This window comes from Psittacula echo, assembly GCF_963264785.1.
Source record: "Psittacula echo genome assembly, chromosome: 3".
NCBI lineage: Eukaryota > Metazoa > Chordata > Aves > Psittaciformes > Psittacidae > Psittacula > Psittacula echo.
Genome location: NC_137736.1, coordinates 57,100,818 through 57,122,444, shown reverse-complemented (window position 1 = coordinate 57,122,444; position 21,627 = coordinate 57,100,818). Strand labels below are relative to the sequence as shown.

The 21,627-nt window shown below is 41.7% G+C and overlaps 1 protein-coding gene across 1 annotated transcript; it reads left to right on the top strand.

Moving 5' to 3' along the window:
* Window positions 1–628: 628 nt before the first annotated feature.
* Window positions 629–19,187, top strand: RP2 (RP2 activator of ARL3 GTPase; the record flags this gene model as incomplete). The annotated part of the gene is made up of 5 exons (XM_080612756.1): window positions 629–772; window positions 9,540–10,205; window positions 11,803–11,917; window positions 13,618–13,703; window positions 16,923–19,187. 5 exons carry the CDS (start codon window positions 629–631, stop codon window positions 17,004–17,006), a joined length of 1,095 nt encoding a protein of 364 aa, XP_080468882.1. The 3' UTR covers window positions 17,007–19,187.
* Between the last annotated feature and the right edge of the window lie 2,440 nt (window positions 19,188–21,627).

The following is a 21,627-nucleotide window of genomic DNA, read 5'->3' as shown; positions in this document are numbered from 1 at the left end:
CATCCAGAGGGTGAGACACCTGCATACTGGATGGGTTGCAGCTGCAGAAGATGACTTGATGGGGTGGTTGGTTTGTATTTACATGCTGCACCTGACATTTTGCTTCTGGTTGGAACTAGATGATCTTTAAGATCCCTTCCAACCCAAACCGTTCAATGGTTCTGTGACGTCCACAGAGGAACCCGCGCACGGCCTCAGCTGGCACACGGACTCCCACAGGCGCAGCCGTTTCACCCATTAGGGCTAGTGGTTCATGAGCTGTTACCGACCCCTCCGACCCGGTGCCGGGGCAGCTCGGGGCCGCTCCCGCGGGACGGGTGTGAGGACACCCTCACCGCTGCGGGAGAGCGGGAAAGCAGTCACTGAAGACCCCCGTTTCCGGCGGGCCCCTCAGCACTAAGCTACCTTCCTCCTGTCAGACACGGTCGCGGCCCGCCTGGTGTCGCTTGGGGCAGGGCGGGACGAGCCGGGGAGGGGAGTGGAAGTGTTGCTGTCGCTACGGGAGACGGCGAGAAACCGGAAGCGAGCGGGGCGGGGCAGCGAGGCGCTGCGCTGGCGCGGGCTTCCCAGCTCCCAGCCTCTCCCCGCAGGCCGGCCGGGTGGTGGCGGTGCCGGTGCCGTCGCCGTCATGGGTTGCTGCTTCTCCCGCCGTGGCAAGCCGGCCCAGGAAGGCCAGCAGCAGAAGCAGCAGCAAGAGGCGCCGGGGGGAGCCGGCCAAGACGAGGCGGCTGGAGAGAAGGCGCCGCAGTACAGCTGGGACCAGCGAGCCAAGGTATCGCGCCGGCTGTTGTTCCAGCCCTGGGCGGGGGTATCGGCTGCCGGGTTGTCGGGCAGCGCCTTCGCCCCGTTCTGCCGGCTGGGGTAGCGAAGGTGTGGGGCTGGAGCCGTGTCAGGGCCCCGGCTCCGGGGGGTGACCGCTGGACACAGGGCGGGAAGGAGGAGGCGGTTAGGAAGTTCCCTTCCCCCCGGTACTGCTGTTACGGCTCGGTCCGCGCAGTTAAGTGCGTTTGTGAAGAAATTAAAAAGTATTTAGCCTAAGGATTTTACCTCCGGTTGCGCAAGCGGAGAGGGCGGTGCGCTGGCTCCTGTGGCTCGCCTGTGCGCGCGGCGGTCCCGGTCCGGCTGAGCTGACCGCGGCGGTGTCGGCGGCTGCTGCCCCGGGGTGGGACACACACCACGGTGGTGGCCGTCAGCTTGAGCTGGGACAGGCGCTGCGGATGGTGGGCCTGTGTCTGTCGGGCAGTAGCGGTCTTTGCCGGCCTGAGGTGAAGTGCCCGCTCCTGGTGCTTCAGTGGAGGTATAGAACTTGTGCCCTGGTTGTCAGTAATGTTTATTCTTCCTGCTTGGGTTGTTGGGATCTTTTTGTTTAGGTTGTGGTTTTGGGGTATTTTTGGGTGTATATTTGTTTTTGAAAGCAATTGAAACTAGAATTACCCTATCAGCCCCTGAAGTGACAGATGAAGACAAGTCCACCCCCATGCTGTTTCCTGACCTGTTGAAGGCAGCAGGAAGATTCAAGCAGGAAAGCACTGAAGTGCTGAATTAAATGCATTTTTTACCACCCCAATTTCAAGTTTCACTTCCTCATATGACATTATAGCACTGCTAGGTCTCCCTTCCTCTCCACCTGCCTTTGAGGTGGCAGGAAGGGGAAAACAGCTGTAAACTCAATTGATGCTGTTTTAACAAACAAAATCCTCAAACCTTTAGGCCTCATTTTCAAGTATAGAAAACAAAATGCATTAACTTATTTGAATGCTTAGCTTGTTTGGTTTTTTAAACATGGCTCTAGGGTGTCCCTTAAGTCTTCCAAGTAGATTAAGACAAACTGAGATTGAGAGAGCTAGAGAGCATGCACGTGACCCTGGGGAATTGGTTCCTTGAGGATAAAGATGATTGGTCTGTGTTGGGCTTGTTGCTTTGACTTGCTAGTGGATATTTGCAGTGCAGCTCTGGATAGAGAGGAGAAGCATGGCAACCTGTTACTTCTATGGAGGCTTTTCACAAGGAGAGGGCTGTATTGAAACCCTGTCTTAGAGCAGAAGAAGAAATCTTAGTCCTGTGCAGAAGTAATTTGCTAAATGAGCATTTGAAATATTATTTTTTTTATTTTAGAGCAAATTTGTCAGCTAAAGCTTGACAGATATGAGACTTTCAACCCAATCTTCTTATATGGTGCTAACTTCTGAAACTAGGAGGAAAGTCAGGGCATAGAAACACTTGATTTAGAGAACAGCCAGCCTTGTTGCTAAGGAGGTGACCATTGTTAATGTGCTAGAAGTAGGTTCAAGCTAACAGATGAGGCTATTGAAGCACCAATAATCCATTTCGGGGGGGGTGGGGTGGGTGGGAAGCAAAGCATGTAATATAATGCATGTACAACAACTTCCTCCTTTTCTGTAAAAGACTCTTAGAAACCAGAAGAATCTGTGAGCCTCGGCTATGCTACTGAACTGGGGAGGTTGACAAATTAGCTGCTTGATTTTAGTACTCTACAGCTTAAGAACGGCTGTTTTAAGCCCATTTTCTTTTGCTCTTTTCAGCTGTATCTTGCACTGGGCTTTGGGGCATATGCTTAGAACATTAAACCAGAAAAGCAGTTCTGATGCACTTGGTCTTGGGTAAAGGAATGCTGAGCACTTAGTGTGCTAAACATGTTGATCCCAGTTTGTATTAAGTGATACTATGACAGTGTTAATGTGCTAGCTTTAAGTATTGTCTCTGATACTTTTAATAATGTATTGATGCACCGTTAGGGCTGGAAGTGGGTTTCTCATTTTAGGCTCTCCTACCCAGTGATGCAGTTCTGGTTATATAGTGCAGTCCTTCAAACCGATCTGGCAACCGCCTGCTGTTATTCTAAGCTACCCTCTGTACATTCTTAACCAGTGGGTAAGTCTTGCTACTCAGACATTCCAGCTGTCTTCTTGTAAACTAGTGACCTGCTGACACTCTCGCTGTAGTGAGACTGCTAGCTGACAGCTGTGCTGGAAAAAGCTCTGAACCTGAGTAGTTCCTCCAGTGAAACTATTTCTTCTGCTTCTGAAGTAGCTTTGCTACTGTAGTCTATTTTAATCATGTTCTGCTGGCAAAAGGTTATTAATATTGGTACTGTTTGCTAGCGTAGACCTAGCCAAAGAGTAATATGATGTTATCCTAGTCATATTATGTATAATGTAATGTATAGTCTTACGTATGTGTATGTGACTATGTATCCATATATAGTCAAACAGTCTCCAGAGAATGTTGCAACTTAGTACTTAAGGGCACCAAACCCATGCAAGTATTAGAGATTGTCCAGAAGGACCTTGACACATAACTCTTGTATAATAGTCCTGAAAATGGACCATGTGGTAGAAAACTTTAAATAGAAAATATTATAAGGTGCTGATAGTTGAAATAAAGGCAAGTATATGAATTTGAATGGCCTTTTCAGATTACTACATGACCTCATTTAAGTGAGGACAGAAGCATGTGTTTTTAAAGTATACAAAAATTAATCAAATTAAGGTTGCAGTGCAAGTCTGTTGGGATCTCTGTAATGCTTGCTGACCCTTGGGTTCAGAGAACTGAGTAAAGTTTACCTGTGGTGCAGTAGAAGAACCAAAGGATCAGACTATCTCAAACAGAAGGGAAAAGGATGAATATTCAGTTTCTCTGGGATTCTTAGTCCAGGAGACTGTGTACAGCACAGTTATTAGAGTTTGTTATTACTGCATTGCATTTTGGGGACTTCTTATGTGTTGATGTCATTAGGCTGTTGTGAGAGTCTCCTTCTGACCAAGTGTGAGAGAGGAACTTGGTGGTGCTTAGCCCTCCTCAGCCTTCAGCTAGGTTTTCACCTGGAATGTAAGATTTTACTTCTGCTCCTGGACTCCTTTTTCTTTTCCTACCTGACTACCTTCTGTGTGACAAATGTTGTTTACATGTGTGACCAGAGTGATGACTACAGCAGTAACTGAATATGGGTACATAGAGATGGGAACTGGGGGTTCATGTTTTGTTATGGCAGATATACCCACGTGCTATGACCTTTTCTGCACGAGAAGAAACACAAAAAGCTTCATGGTCTTTTTTGCTGTTGTCTCATGTTCAAAGAAATAGAATCAGGATTGCAGTGGCATTTAAAGCTTAGAGGGACTTTCCTTCCCAGTTGTTTTTTTGTTTTAGAAGGAACAAGTAAGGTTTTGTTTTTTGTCAGTTGACTTGCAACTTGACTGCTTTAGTTGATAGGAAACACGCAGCTATCATTGCTGCTTGTGGTGGCTGCATTTAAGCAGTTTTAAAACCTCAGAGGTTTAACTTTCTATATAAACCATGGTCTTTTGTTATTAACCTTATGTTTGAGGACTGTGCTAAAATAGTCTGAGCTGATGTGGGCATCGTGAACTACCTAGATCTCATTTAGGTAGCTGCTTTGTGTCTTGTTTTGGAATATAAATAAAATCACTTTTTTTTTTTTTTTCCCCTGTAACTATACGACTATTTTGTCCTTAAATCCAGAGCATCTCCCTTATGCTTCACAGTGCACCAGAACTGCTGCTGTGTTTCTCAAAATGTAGACTATCAACTGAGATAGGTCAACAGGTTCATATTAAGCAATATTTCCCATGAAGTCAGATACAGATATGCGGTAGCTTCCTTTCTTCTTCCTCTTCTATTTGCTGTATTTGGCAATGGTTTGCTGCTTGGAAAAGTATGAGTACAACCAGTTTATGCTATTGCAGGTACTCTGGAAGAGAGGGAAGATTACAAAGAGTAGAATGAAATGTGCATTCAGACTGTTGTATTGGCCACGTTTGAAGTCAAGGTGTGCAGGAGATGCTCCAAGATTAAAATCTGTGTGATAGTGACTGGAACTTGCACATGCTGTCCCTCTTTCCACCTTTTCTTGTTGCATAAGAATACAGAAATCTGCGAGAGGTGAGTAACTTCAACAGTCTCCAGAGAATGTTGCAACTCAGTACTTAAGGGCACCAAACCCACACAAGTATTGCAAGAGATCATCCAGAGGGTCTTTGACTCGCTTGAGAGGTTGGCCAGTGCCAACGTCATCAAGTTCAACCAAGCCAAGTACAAGGTCCTACACTTGGGTTGGAGCAATCCCAGGCACAGCTACAGGTTGGGCAGAGAAGAGATTCAGAGCAGCCCTGCAGAGAAGGACTTGGGGGTGTTGGTCGATGAGAAAATGAACATGAGCTGGCTTCAGTGTGCGCTCGCAGCCCAGAAAGCCAACCGTATCCTGGGCTGCATCAAGAGGAGTGTGACCAGCAGGTCGAAGGAGGTGATCCTGCCCCTCTACTCTGCTCTCGTGAGACCTCACTTGGAGTATTGTGTGCAGTTCTGGTGTCCTCAACATAAAAAGGACATGGAACTGTTGGAACAAGTCCAGAGGAGGGCCACGAGGATGATCAGGGGACTGGAGCACCTCCCGTATGAAGACAGGCTGAGAAAGTTGGGGCTGTTCAGCCTGGAGAAGAGAAGGCTGCGTGGAGACCTCAGAGCAGCCTTCCAGTATCTGAAGGGGGCCTACAAGGATGTTGGGGAGGGACTCTTCATCAGGGACTGTAGTGACAGGACAAGGGCCAATGGGTTCAAACTTTAACAGGAGAGATTTAGGTTAGATATAAAGAAGAAACTTGTTACTATGAGGGTGATGAGGCACTGGAACAGGTTATCCAAAGAAGTGGTAAATGCTCCATCTTGGCAGTGTTCAAAGCCAAGCTGACAGAGCCTTGGGCAACATGATCTAGTGTGAAGCATCCCTGCCCATGTATGTTCCTGTATGTTGGGGGAGAGAGGTTTATTTACTTCATTCAAAACAGAGTACAGGAACAGTTACTTCTCTTCAGAAGAAGAAGTTCAGAGGTACCAGAACTTACAGATTTTTTTAAATTTGACACTTAAGCATGTCATTCTAAACTCCTCTGCTCTAAAATGCCTCTGAAGCAGCAGTAGCTTGTCCTATACAGTGGCCTTTATAGAGATGTTTGAAACTTCCCATCCACCTTGCAATTTTATTTAGGCCTAGGTGAAAAACACTGGTTAGTCAGCTAACCACAGCTTACAAGCAGTTTCAGATGTGAGCGCTTGAGAGAGTAGTAGTTGAGTTTAATGGTAAGAAAAATAAATCAGCTTATTGTCAGAATCAGGAGCTCAATTTTATTTCCCTGACATGAGCTGGGTCCTGCCTTGACACAACTCTTACATCTCAGTTTGTTCACCATGCTAAGGAGTTTGCTGACTACAGGGGGATGATCGCTTCCCTAGTCCTGCTGGCTATGCTATTTCCAATGCAAGCCAGGATGCCGTTTGCCTTTTTGGTTCATGCTCACCATCTCTGAAGTCTGTACTATCATCAGCAGGTTAGTATTAAATCACTGTGTCCACCTTCCTTCCCCTGACAGTCCGCACTAACTGCTTCTTAAGCTCTGTCTTTGCAACATACCAAAAAAGCAGGCTGGAAAGACCAACACCAGCAGAAGAAAGTAACCTCTGCAGCCTCTCATAACCACAGTCAGGGCTACATAGGTTTCTCTGTCCATTCATCTGGGCAACTAATGCTGTAAAATCATAAGCATGTGTCAGGTCAGCAAAAATCTACTGTTTGATAACTCATCTATTTATCCTTTGCGTTTGGATAAAGCTTCAAAGAACTTTGTCCAAATCAACCCATCCCACCCACACAGTTGCTTTACTCTCCATCCTTCAATATATTCCTATGTCTTTTCCTCAGGCTGGTATAAGTCCAAATTATGACAGTATTTAGAGGCAACTTTCAATGTTTTCAGCTGAATTTAAAGAGTTTTTAGAGTAGATATGAGTTATGCATTAATAGATATGGGCATAGTTCAAGAGTTGAAACCTTCTAACAGAAGTGCTATGTGCAGGTTCAAGAATTACTCCAGAGGGCCCTAAACTAATCAGATATGATGACAAAAAGTAATCTCTGCTTGCACAATATTCCTCCTCCTTGACAGAAGTATTCAAGTCTCATCTTGGTTATCAGCAATGACACTGATAAATGTGTTATGAAAGGCTGAAGGACTAATTGTAAGGAGCAGGGATTTTAAAGAACAAAGAAGGGAGAGAAGTGAAGACAAATAAAAATTTGTTATGATTGCTTTAAACTCTAGGAAGCTTTGCTGCAACAAGTACAAGGTGCATTAAGCAGCTTTCCTTCCTGAAAACACTTGTCTTGCAAGAAGGTCGGAGGCCAGACATGAAGGCTGTAGGTAACGTACATTTCTTCAACCACCATTATGCAGTTTCTGGCACTAAGGCTAGAGAGCTCCCATTTGGAAGATGACTCAAAAGTACTAGACCTTCACAGTTTTTAATGGCCAAGGATCCCAACAGCTTCTTGAACTCTTTCTGGTATGGCTTCATGTCTTAACAAGACTTTTTCACTGGGTCCATCAGAAAAGGAGTTTCAGTCAGCAATGATATGCTACCACAAATATGAGAAGTTACTGCTGTACTTAATGGATTATGGTTCTCCCTTAGTCATCTCAGTCTAGCTAGCTAAGCAAACAAGAATTTGCAGAATCTTTCTAAACCACTTACAGAAAGGTCTTCTCTTTTAAATATTGTTCTCAAAAAAGTAATTCCCTGTCTGTTCTAATCACAACAGATGGTGGTTCAGCTCTGGGCTTATATACAGCTGATGACGTCCAAGAGTCAGCTGCTGACCCAGTGACACTAAAAGCTGCAGCTATAGGGTAGGCACACAGACTTAAGAGGCTTTATGTGCTATTTTTGTCAGTAGGGGAATTAACAGAAAGAAAAGAAGCAAGAAAAGTGCATTCCCAGGCCTAGACACTTCTGCATGTTCATACTTCATAGAATCACAGAATGGTTTGGGCTGGAAAGGACCTTGAAGCTCATCTAATTCCTAACCCCCTGCCGTGGGCAGGAACACCTTCCACTAGACCTGGTTGCTCAAAGCCCCATCCAACCTGGCCTTGAACACTGCCAGGGATGGGACAAAACTAATACAAATATCTTATATATGAATCAAATGTAAAACATTTCATGAGACTTAAGACCTTAGAGGGTTTGAATCCTGCTACATGGCTATCCTACTATCTGTACTATGTGGCTGTCTCCGTGATGCATACCTTATCATTTGAGCCTCATAATTTTGCTTGAAATTCTTCCAACTTTCCTGGATGTGTTCTAGTGGTATTAAGTATGATTGAGGAGAGATTTCTAGGAAGCCATCTTCATTGTCTGAATTTGCATTTTATTTGGAAGATTCATCAGCTGCAAACTTACTTTCTTGTCTGGATGTCAGGTATGTTGTATATAAAGGAGTACATTTTAGAAGTTGGTGGAGCTAGTATTTTAGCTTCCATTAGCTGTTCTGGACTAAAGCTACACAGGCTGAGCTGGTTTAGTGGATGTCTGGCACTAGTCCATCCTGGTTCATGCCTTTTTTTGGTCTCAAAATCTCATGCAAATATTTTAAATGCTGGGAAGGAGGAGTTTTTTACAAGTTTGGCTATACAGAAACTTTTGTAATACATTAACACTGATTATTGTGCAGCAAACTTTAGGGCCCTCAGGCAGAAAATCAAAAGCAGGTTTGTGAATTGGTTTTGTGCTAAACTAGTTCAGGTACTTGTATACTTCTAAGTGCTATTTTAATAAGCTTTCACAAGAGGGCAGAGTAGAATTTGCTCTGGGAATTATAGTTGTCTTGAGACTTAGGTCTATCTAGAAATGAACTTGCTCAGATTCCTTTGGTGTTATGAAAACACGGGTTGTATTATTCATGCTGTCCACCTGTATTGCAAATCATCCTGGGCACCATGTAGCTCTTCAGTCCCTGCTCCCCAAAAGAGAAAGCCACAGCCTTTCTCAAGTGTCTCTCCTTGGCAGTGGGATGGTGGAGCATGGAGGAGTAGAGGTCTCTAAACATGCACCTGCACCACCACTGCCAATATTTGCCTGTTGGTCATAGCTAAACCAATCACGTAGGTGTTGTTAGCTCAGGAATCTTTTAGTTGTTAGCACAAGATAATGCTGTGGCACAGAAAAGTGAGGTCTTTGTAGTTTGCAAAAATAATAAAGAAGATACTGCTTGAAAGCAGCAGGGTTTCCTTGCAACATCTTGAGATGTGGTAAAATATCACCAAGAAAGCTACTTGAAAAGGGAATACTGTGTATCTGTATGAATCTGCAAGTTTGTTGGCCATTTCATTTATTACAGTTATTATCTTAATACCTACATTGAAGCGGTTTAGAGGCCACAGAGAAAACTAGCTGCCCCTGCCTCCCCTGTGTGTTAGTGGACAAACTGAGTTAGCTGGGTTTCTTCCTGGAGCATCTCAGAAGTATAGTTGCAATTCTTTGTTGTGCATTCCAGTAGTTTACATAAAAGATCTCCTTCTAATCTTTCATCACTCTTCAAAGAGTTTTCTGGCAGGTTATCCTGTACAATTCAGTGCTACCTCCAATAATACAAGCATTTAGCATTATAATATTCTCTGTATGGGGAAGCTTTCATGTTTTTTTTTTTTTTCTTCCTTCTTCAGATTGACCCCAAAGATTACACATTTTCTGGACTTAAAGATGAAACTGTGGGCCGGCTGCCTGGAAAAGTAGCAGGGCAACAATTCATCATTCAGGATTGTGAGAACTGTAAGATCTACATATTTGACAATTCTGCTACAATCACTATTGATGATTGTGTAAACTGCCAAATCTTTTTAGGACCAATAAAAGGCAGTGTGTTTTTCCGTGACTGCAAAGATTGTAAATGTATAGTGGCCTGTCAACAGTTTCGCACTCGGGACTGCAGAAAGCTGGAGGTATTCTTGTGCTGTGCCACCCAGCCCATTATCGAGTCCTCTACTGGTATGAAATTTGGATGTTTCCAGTACTATTATCCTGAGCTTGCTTTACAATTTAAAGATGCTGGACTGAGTATCTTCAATAACACATGGAGCAACATCCATGACTTTACCCCTGTGTCAGGAGAAAATAACTGGGGCCTTTTGCCTGAGAATGCTGTAGTCCAAGATTATGTTCCTCTGCCCAGCTCTGAGGAGCTGAAAGCTGTCAGAATTTCTACCGATGCTACAAGGAGCATAATACCAGTAACTCGAGGGCAGAGACAGAAAAACAGCGATGAATCCTGTTTGGCCGTGTTTTTCGCTGGTGACTACACAACTGCAAATGCCAGGAAGTTAATTGATGAGGTGAGCAACCTTTGTCTTCATTCAGCTGTTTGAATTTCTAACTGAACTTGCCTCTGGACAGCCTCTGGTGCTTCCTGAAGGGAGAACACAGAGGCCCTGCTTGTCTACTAACCATACTGGTCAACTGCACTGTTTAAAACCTTAAAGCAAGGTAAGACACTGGACTGTTGTTTTATATCTGACATTCTGGGACTAGCACATCCATCATGTAATAGTTCCAGTGTACTTTTCTGTTATGGCACACACTAAAGCTGTGTTCTGAAGAAAATGCTTAGTTGATTTGACAAACTTGGCCAAGTGTAGTGAGTGATAAGCAATGCCTGTGAAAGGCAAAGAGCCAATTAACTTGTTAGCTTACTGCCCTGCAAGTCGCAGCTAATGAAACAGCCTGGCCTGAAAGTTTCACCAGTACTAACAGGGACTTAAAAAAAAAACCCCAACATGTTAAATTGTATTCCCCCTGCCACCCAGTATTGGAATTTTTCTCTGGAAGAGGCAGTGAGTGTTTGTCACAGCTGATCAGCTGTCTTCCGTTACTTAAATAGCTGGTGCTGTCTCTTCCTTTTTTTTTTTAACTTTGAGGCAGCAGCTCCAAGCTTGGCAAAATTTGGGGCTTTCCTAGGGCTAAAAGCTGGGAGTGGCTGGCTGCTTTTAGCACCCTGGAGTGCTGGGGATGACAGAGCAGAGCCAGCAACCATGAGCTACAGCTTCTGACAGAAGAGGTATCTGCAAAAGCTGCTGATCCCAGTGCTGTATGATCAACAAAACAACCAATGGAGTTCCTTCCCTTGTGTTTTAACTTCAGGGAAGGAAAGCTGTGGGGTGTTTCCATGCTTCTCCTTCCCCCCACTGCTCATTTGTTTTTTTATGGAACTGAGTTACTAACAGCTACTTGAGTGAAGGGAGATAATGATACTTATGGGTATCTGGAGAAGGAATAGCTGTAGTAAAGAGGATAATAGATGTGTTTTGTGTTAGTAGTTCTTTAGAAATTAGAGTTAAGACAACACTAAAAGCCTAGTTAGTGAAATTCTGTGGAAATCTTGCAGCTCTGTAGGTTAGTGGATGCTGTGGAAGTACAAATACAGTTGCTCCTTCTCCACATGCTTTTAGTTTTGTATCAGATTTGAAGTAAAAAGCTGCATGTGTTCCAAAGTTTGTAACTATTTTTCCAAAATGGAAAACTGCAGCAATGGATAGATGAGAGTTTGAGCTAACGCTTGACTGAACTATTGCAGGCTCATGAGAACTAACTGCTTGACTCCACATGCTGAATGCTTTTAACTTCCGCTAGTTTCAACTTGTGAGAGATTGTGAGGCAAAAAACACAACCCTGAGCCATCATATAAAACAAAACCATTTGCATTTACTCCTCTAGGTGCACTAGGCCAGAGGAGAAAATATGGATGAATGGAATGAAAATAAACAGAAATCTAGAAAAAGCAATGGTTTTTGAAAAAACCAAAAAACGGACCCTTTGCTCTGTGGCTTGATGTGTGTGTGGGGAAAATAGGTCTATTCCAGTGTAATCTGGATATTTGAGCTGAACTCTCTGCCTTAAAAGTATTTTTAACATGAATTCTTTCTCTGTTAACAGATGATTGGTAAAGGCTTTCAGCTGGTACAGACTAAAGAAGTTTCTATGAAGGCAGAGGATGCTCACAGAGTTTTCCAGCAGTGTGCATCAGAATTCATTTCACTCCTTGAAAAAGGTGAGTTTGTGTTGTTTGCTTTCCCTTTATACAGGTATCTAGCTGTCACTAGAGAGTTCTGGAGAAGAAAGAGGAATGAAGGACAAATTTGTGTTTCAAGGGTGTAGCGATTTAAGCTAGTCAGCAAGTCAGCCACACAGTTTCTGCTCCCCCACCCCCCTCCCCGGAGGGATGGGGAGGAGAATCAAAAGAATGTAACTCCCACGGATTGAGGTAAAAACAGTCCAGTAACTAAGGTATAACACAAATCACTACTGCTGCCACCAATAATGATAATGATAAGAGAAATAACAAGGGAAGAGAATACGATACCGAAAACCCGCCGAAAACGAGCCCGATTGAGCAGAGTGCCCTTCCAGGTAACTCCCAGTTACATCCCCCGGCATGACGTGCTCTGGTATGGAATACCTCTTTGGCTAGTTTGGGTCAGGTGTCCTGTCCCTGCTTCCTCCCGGCTTCCCCTCCTCCCTGGCAGAGCATGAGACTCACAAAGTCCTTGGTCAGGGTACACATCCTGACCAGCAACTGAAAACATCAGCTTTATCAGTATTATTCCCAGGTCAAAAGTCAAAACCACAGCGCTGCACCAGCTACTAAGAAGGAGAAAAAGTGACTGCTACTGCTGAACCCAGGACAAATGGCATAGTGTAAAGCCAGTTGAGATGAGTTTTGGAAGCCTCAGTGAGGTCCTAAACTAGGCAAAACTCCTGAAGGCATCAGAAACGAGCTATTCTATGTGTAATTTGTGGCTGTGCCCCCCCTCTAGTGGTGCAACTGTATAGCTCAGGAGCAGTGACAAGCAGATCTGTCGGTGGTGGTCAAAGCTCACCCTTTTAGACTATTTCTAACTTCTCACCATTGCTGCTCAATACCCAGATGTTGAGTTTTTCCGTATACATATTCAAGCAAATAGGTATAGATATGTGTAAAGCAGGCAAGTGTTAAATTCCTGGTTTAACTGGTGTACTGTCAGAATATTTCAGAAGCCTTTTTATTGATCTGACTGTAATTGTTTTTGTCTCTTCCTGCAGAAGTACTGACATCTTGCCATCTGTTATATGCTAAAGCTCAATATAAGCTCCCAAACTTAGTAGCAACGTTCAGGTTTTTCATAGTAACATAAGAGGCCTATGATGCTCATTGCAAGAACAGGCCAGAAGTTATTGTACTTATCAGATGTCAGTCTAGTTTAAAGGCTATTTTGCACCCGTGTGGGAAGAAATAACGTGTTCAAAATGAAACCAGAGAAAGGGGATCTGCAAATAGTGGGTGAGAACAATTCTAAAAATCAGGCAGTTTGCTATCTTGGGACTGAGGCAAAAATGCCTGAATGACTCAGTCCTACTCCAGATGTCAGTGAAATGGCTCACTACTTGAGCAGTATAATCTGACTCACTTCCATGATGCCCTGCACTCCTTAGTGGTTTTGTGCCATTGCTGCTGTTCAAGAAGTAAAACTGGAATTCTGCCAGAATCTCTGCAAAAATGAGCATGGAATTGCAGATATTTTGTTCTCAGATAACACTGTACTTTGAAGCTATGGTTAAGTGTTTTTAATTCTTTATCTTGCATTATGGCTGCTCAAGCAAAAGCCATAAAATATCTCTTGCAAGCTTCACAATTCCCTCCAGGTTGAAAAATCTACTGTTTCAATGCCAAGCTTAAAAGTAGTATTGATTCTAGATGAAACTATCTTCTAGGTCCAGTGGTTGCTTTGGAGTTTAATGGAGACGGTGCTGTGGAAGGATGTCAAAGCATTGTGAATGATGTTTTCAGTGGGACCAAGGTAAGCTGTTATATTGCTTTATTGGCAAAAAATGTGACAGAATGTCTGGGGTACTTCATGGAAAAGCCATAGTGCTGACATACTGCATGGTCTTTTTAGGTTTCTGAATAGTAAAACCTGAATATCCTATTTTTTTGTTGGGTTTTGTGGTTTTTTTTGTACTCCAAACTCAAGTTGATTGTCAGAGACAAGAAAAATTGCCCTTGAAAGAGAGTACTAAATCCCCATCATATCAATTGAAGAACAGAAGATTTCCACTTCAAACTGTTATTTCACATAATAGTGAAAACAAGTTCTATAAATATAGTAGGGAAAAGCCCTGCTCCAGGTCTTATGTTGAAGTCTGCTTTGTGATGTTCTAGTCTATTAAATCCTGACAAAGATAATATGATGGGATTTCATTGTTTTTCAATGTTTGCTTTTGCAGTGTAGGATATTGCAGAGTGCCTTCCTTCAAAGACACCACACCTCCTCTTTGCTTGCTGTCCCCATTTCTCTGAATGGCAATGGTTTTGAGAAAGTTTCTGGAAATTATTAGAGCACTCCTGGTAACAAGAAAGTGACAAACCCTTTGCTTTCAAGCAGCTGTTCAAAGAAGACTAGAATGTCTTTGAGACATAATGTCCATACAGCAACTTGCTGTCTTTTGGTTCCTTTGAAAGACTTACTAGGAACTAGACAGCTCAGTTTCTGGAAAAGGAGTTATCTTATAATAAGTCATCTCAAATGCAGCCAATGCTTTCACTTTTTTCATGTTTGCTGTTGCACCAGCAAAAACCTGATGTGTAGCAGGCCTTGATTTGGCTGTCAGTCTGGAGAATCCTGGAACTACATTCTGGGCAATTCTTCTGACCCAAAAGTTACCACTACAAATTTTACCATAAAATGGCCTCTCTAAAACAAGAGCTTACAGTGCTGGGGTTTTTCTTGTGTGGTTAGCATTGGGGTTTTTTTCCATACAGAACAAAGCTGATACTGAGTAGGTAACTCACTGGTTCTTTTTGATCTTTTTCTCTACTTAAAGACTGAAGTGATATTGATTATTACAACAAATAAAATTTTGTATTTTCCTTATTGGAAAGACTGTTTATAACAACACTATGTCCTCATCTGAAAACCAGAAACCTCAGCCTGTAGGCTTCATGCTGTGAAGTAAGCATTGTTCTTGGAGGTGATTGGTAGTGTTTGGGTTTGGTTTCAAGTATGAAATTACTTACTGCATCTGGGTTTAAAACTTCTGTTTACAGCCTGGTTACATAGTAAAATCTGCCTCACTTATAAAATACTTGCTGCACTGAATTAAGAAGCAGAACTTTAGTCTTCCTGAGAAGTATGTATCTTTCTTTAGATAAAATGTAACTCCAAAGCTTCTGATAAAAACTAGATTTGTGCATGGATCCCTAGATAATGGAATATTATGAGTATACATTTCTTAAAAAATGCATTTCTTCTTTGGGGCACAATCTAGAAACAATTTAAGGATTAAGAAACTTCAGACTTATTGCTACCAGAAGGTTCAGGAATGCTCTGTAAAATGGTTTCACTTCATTCTTGGCTGCCCTTATCGTGTTTGAGAGTTGTTGTAGCACTCAGAAAGAATTACAGGTATCCTTGATCAAGAAACAACAACAAAAGCTCTTAGGAAGACATGTATCCTGTAAGACTTTGCAGGAGCTTAATCTGGTTTTAAGCAGGTGGCTACATTTGCATTTGAAAAACACAGTTAAAAATTATTAATTCATCTGTTAATAACCTTAATTTCACCAGGTTTTTGTTTCTGAAATAAATCCAACTTTAGGTACTCTACTAAGGGTAGAAAAGTTCTTCAGCAATACTACCACCACAGTTTTTTGAGCTGTTTGGTAGAAACAACGTGTTACAAGGAGAACTCTATGCTCTGCACTTAAGTAGACTTCCTATTTATGTGGACTGGGTGCTTCTGCACTCTTTACCTCTGACATTCTTTCTAGTGTGACTTTTTTGGCATGCTTTCTCATATTGTTCCTCCATCTCGTCAATTATTCATAAAACACTCTGCAAAATGTAAATCACAATATCCTGGTACTGAGGGGTGCTGACACAAGGTATTTAACTGTTGTGACTATGGTACTGATTGCTGTCACACCAAACAACTGCCAAATAATTAGTAGGTATTTTCAAGTCCCTTCAAATAGAAGTCTACCATGAATTCAAGCAACAGTCTAGGAAACTACTTGGTTTGTGGTGCTCTCTTTTTTTTTTTTTTTTTTGTTTGTTTGTTTGTTTGTTTGTTTCAGTTAGAAATTTACTGGGCAACAGGATATTCATCTTAAAACACAATTTAAGTATAAACAAGTTCCAGAAATTGTCATCATTTACAGTCACATGGTGTTCTGAGCTGAAGCAGAGAAGTGGTCACTGCTGTAGCAGAGTCATCTGGAATGACCTTTAGATAAAATTCCTGCAGTCCCAGAGCATTTTGGAATAGCTCACTTGGCTGTGCCAACACTAGTGTGCTCAGATAGTGATGATTTTCTCTTGAGGTATAGAAAATATAAGATAGTAAGAACTCCAGTTTTTGATTGAGGCTGTCACTTGCATGTACAGATTGAGGAACAGCCACAACACTGTCTGTTACACTGAACTATTTGGGCATTGCCTAAGGCATATGCAGTTGATAACACTGAAAGCTTTCAAAGATGACTGTCATGGAGCTTGGACTTTCACATGTTTTGATCAATTTTGCAAAATCCAAATGTAACTGAAGTTATATAAAAACAAGTCATCATCTGATAAAGAAGCAGCCAAGTTTTTGAGGGGAATAGAGTGCAAGGGAGTCTATTGCAAACTCTTTTTGTTAAAGGAAAGCTTAATGGTAGTCTAAAGGTTTTGTATGTTTGTTTTTCCCTGCTCTCTCCTAGACAGAATTTGACTTTACCGAGCAAATTACATCTAAATAGGCACTATCTGAAGCTGTGGCCCCTGAATAATCAAGCCTGAATTTTCTAATTCTCATCATTGGAAGGCTAGGGAAACTGCAGCTAGCATGCCAGTAGGAACAGGTGACGGTAACAGAGTTTGCATGAGGGTTGAGAGAATTCTAACACTATTCTATCACACAGTGGAACCCAGCCTCTTGAGAAATGCAAATATAAAAATAACAATTACTGGCTCCAAATGAGCAACTACTTGAATGTGTTTATTAGTGATGTGTAACTATTTCCTTGTTTAATAAAACAGGTTTTTGTATCAGAGAGCAAGGCATCAGCATCTCAAGATGTAGACAATTTCTACAACTTTGCTGACATGCAGATGGGAATGTGAAGTTTAACATGAAGGTGTTCACGTACGGTTTGTCTCAGCACTTGGATGTCACTTGGCTTGAATGTTGCAGTAGTATCTGAGAAGTTTTGTCATTTGGTTTTGTATTTCTTATATACCCTTTTATAAAGCTATTGGTGGTTTTCATACTGCATTACCTGAACCTGTAAATGGCATAGCTTCCAATGTGTGTTGTGTTTGAAACTTACATTTCAACTCCAGAAACAATGGAGGTTTTCTACTAACTTTTTACAGTGATTTCTAAACTTCTGTTGACACTTGAATACTCCTTATCAACATCTAATGGTAATACACATTTGAAAAGTGCAGTGCTCATACAAATTTGATGCAGTAGTAATTGTTACCTTTAACACAGACACGTTGTTTAGAAAGTGCATTTATGTGAAACTCACTGCTCAAAGCTCCCACATGCAAATTTGTCTTCACTGGGGGCCAGGGAGGAAGCTGTAGTCGTTGACTTTTTCTGAATGCCTAGTCTGAAATGAATTCTCCTTGTAGCATGCTTTCAGAAGCAGTGTGTGACTTATAAAATGTACATCTGGCGTATTCTGCTTCATCATCTTTTTTGAGTAGTTTGCAGCAGTATTTATGCCGAGAGCTATCATAACAGTGTTGTGGTAAGTGAGCACTTGGCAGGCTCTTCTGCTTTGAGATGAATTCTGAGCATGAGTGCTCCGCTGAAGATGCTGTAAGGTCCACTCAGGGACTCGGGTGATACAACTGCCTCTGGTGTTCCTAAGCCATGTATGGTATACACATGAGGTTCCCTGAGACTTGGAGCATTAAATTTCTGGTGCTGTTGTTTGCTAGAAAGGCCATATAGCAACCAAGAGTCAGAGAAGGGGTCTGATGGCATTAAAACAACTTTTCTTTGCTAGACTCCCAGAGGAAGGGTGTTACACTCGGTAGTAATACTGAAAATTTGGCTGCAAAGTACTGCATACTGCTGTAGGGTTTATTTTGTGTTGATTCTTAAAACAGACCCGAGAAGTGCTACTAGCATTTTAGGAGATGCATTTGTTCTGTAAGGATGCTTATTGCTGTGTAGTACATATTAGAATGCAAATCTATATGATTATTAAATACATGATTGATTTATTTTTGTACATTACATCCTTACTTTCTTTTTTCTACATGTACTTAAAGTTTATGTCAAGGTTTACAAGCCCTCCGTAATACTTGAACAGTTTGCATGTGCAGACACACAAAACGGAATTTCTTAATTAAAACAGTAGTTTGCCAGTTTATGCAGCCTTTACAATCCATTGAATGGACTGGGGCTGTGTTGAGGTGCTAAAGCAATAATTTCCTTGTTATGGTCATCTGTCACAAGGGAAGATCTTGTGCATCTTAACTGAAAATGAGTTTTGACTCATTGGTTTGTGCTCAAGCTCCAGAAATGCGTGGCTAAAAGCACGTCTCTCTTAATTTTTTAGAATTAGCACATGAAAAAGTGTGTTCTCCTGAAATCTGTGATTGTCATGCCCAGGAAATGTTTTCAGCTGTTATATTACTGCTACTAGGCAAATGCTTGCCATTAGTTTAAACTATATATCAAGAGTATGTCCTTGGGACCTCTTGTTCATGTTATCATAGATGAAATAAGGAAGAATATCTCCTGAAGTCGATAAACCATTGGTATTCTGAAGATAAGAAAGATGCTCACTTCTGGGAGATGCTTTTATTTGACAAAGCAAAATGAAATCAAACAGCCACCAGAATTTGACTGGTAGCAGAAATTACCACTTACTTGCTCTTAGCCAGCCAGGATTTAATTTTCTTTATGTATGTGTGAGGAGAGGCTGTGTAAATATGTAAAAATCTTAGATCAGTCTCTAAAGTACTAGCACAACTCAACAAACACTTGCTGGAATTAATCTAGACACATACAGTAAATGTTTTTGTTTTTTTTTTTTTTTGTATGGACAAAACATTGTGTCATGTACTTCAGAACTATCATTGTGTAAGTTGTCTAAGCAGTGCATATTGGACCATCTTGGTCTCTACATTTGTACATATAATACTTCCAAACTTATATGCTGACACATGGTTATATGTATGTTCACAGTTTATTTTTTGTATCATCAACCTGCTCTGGAAACAAAATGCCGAATTGATTTTTGTGACTACTTTGGCTGAGGGGCAGGATGATTAGTTAAAGATTAATCTAGGCTAGAATCAGTGGAAAACTTTAAAAGCTAGGAAAGAGCAGGATACTCCTTTTTTAACTTTTTTTTACCTTGATAGCCTGCTTACCAATCTGAGGAGTTTTTAATAAAAAAACCCTAAATAATGAAGGACTTTCTTAATCCAATTATTTATCTTTTGATTTCAGTTTCTTGCTAACGGGTGTAACACTTCTAGCTTAAGCATCAGGTATTGTATGCATTACAGAATGATACGTGCTCCATGTAGTCTTTGTATGTCTGTTGTATAGCTTTTTATGTAATTTGTATTGCACTGTGAATGTGATTCATAATAAACATTGTACATCTAAACTCTGGATTCTGGAAGACTTCTTAAAGTTAAAAAATATTGCAAACCATAATTACATTATATTAAGTATAAAAACTGAAATCTGTGTTTAACTGGGGACTTTAAATAGATACAGCTAATTGAAAATAAGCATTAACTCTGCAGTCAGCCATCCTCCAAAAAAGGTGAATTCTTGACAGCAGGGATTTTTCCCCAACATCACTGAGCATGTGATTACCTTTACACTGCAGTTTTTCCTAATAAAATATGGAAGAAGGGATTCAGATAGCAAGTTGTAGAGAGTCAAGTAGAGAGATTCCTGGATGGAGACTGTTAAAGTGCTTCTGCCTGATCTGTGTGTGCATGGAGTTGTTTCTTTTTGGTTTGTTTTTTAACTCGTAAAAGTCTTGTGCTTTTAATCGTGCTTACCTCTTTGGGTATTGCATGCATGTGAGTGATGTGCTCACAGCAAAAAGAGATTGTGGTGGTTATACTGGTAGAACTATTCGTTTAGAACGCAGTTTCTTTGTAAATCCCATTTAGCATCTGAAAACAGGTAAAAAGTCCTGAAAACAGGTAAGCATTAAATACATTCCCAAACTCAGCTTTAAACTGGTCAGAAATAAGAATCTTCTGTCTAGAGGTGGTCTAGGGCAATTTTATCATAGAACCATTGAATAGTTTGGACTAGAAGGGGCCTTAAGACCCAGTTCTACCCCCTCTGTTATGGGGAGAGACACCTTCTGCTAGACCAGGTTGCTCAAAGCCATGTCCAACTTAGCCTTGAACACTACCAGGAGTGGGCAGCCATGGGTTCTCTGGGCAACCTGTTCCAGTGCCTCACCACCCTCACAGTAAAGAACTTCTTTATATCTAACCTAAATCTCCCCTGTTTAAGTTTGAACCCATTACCCCTTGTCCTATCACTACAGTCCTTAATGAATAGTCCCTCCCCAGCATCCTCATAGGCCCCCTCCAGATACTGGAAGGCTGCTCTGAGGTCTCCACGCAGCCTTCTCTTCTCCAGGCTGAACAGCCCCAACTTTCTCAGGCTGTCTTCATACGGGAGGTGCTCCAGTCCCCTGATCATCCTCGTGGCCCTCCTCTGGACTTGTTGCAACAGTTCCATGTCCTTTTTATGTTGAGGACACCAGAACTGCACACAACACTCCAAATGGGGTCTCTCAAGAGCATAGTCGAGGAGCAGGATCACCTCCTTTGACCTGCTGGTCATGTTCCTTTTGATGCAGCCCCAGGATACGGTTGGCTTTCTGGGCTGCAAGCACACACTGCCGGCTCATGTTAAGTTTCTCACTGACCAACACCCCCAAGTCCTTCACTGCAGAAGTTCACGTCATGAACTTGCATGAAGTGTAAATGTTTGCTAAGAATATGAAGTACTGTGTCAATATAATTTTTTTTAGTATCTTGAGTTAAATTGTGAAGCTTTAAAGAATCAAAGTTTTTGGTTTAAACTTAACTGTTATTGATCAATTTTACAGTTTAAAAATAATCTGATACCCCAACTGGATCTGAGTTGCCTAATAATCAGGGATTTTACGTAGTGTGTAAGTAATAGCAAAGCTGCTTTAAGTTTTTTCACAATTTTTACCAATTACATCCTTAAATACTAAGATGCAGAAGCTTTATATCTGTGTTCCAAATGCTAGGAAGACACCCACTTTCTTGTATCGTACTTCATAGTCATGCATAAAATGCATGGATTTAAAAGTAAGCCACATGCCGGGCTGCACTTACATAATTGGGACAGATATTTTTTTCATTCCAAAAAGCAGCCGGAAACTTTTTATTACAAAATATGTGCTTCTGTCATTCTGACTAATTGGGGCAAAAAATGAGTTTTACTGACTTAAGTGTGAGCAAGAACTCTGTTGCACAATATCCTCTCTTAAATGTTGGCTTCTGAATGTTTAGGGTTTATTCATGCAGCAGTCAGCTTTCTGTACGTATTGAAATGAGCATTGCTGATAATACAGTCTAGAAGGTATCGATTCCCCAGGCTTTTTGCCTAAAGATTTAATAAAAGCTGCTTTGAAATGACACTTTCAAGACCTAGTAGCAGCCCCGGTGCCTACATAAGTAGCTTCTAAACAGTAGGATTTTTGCA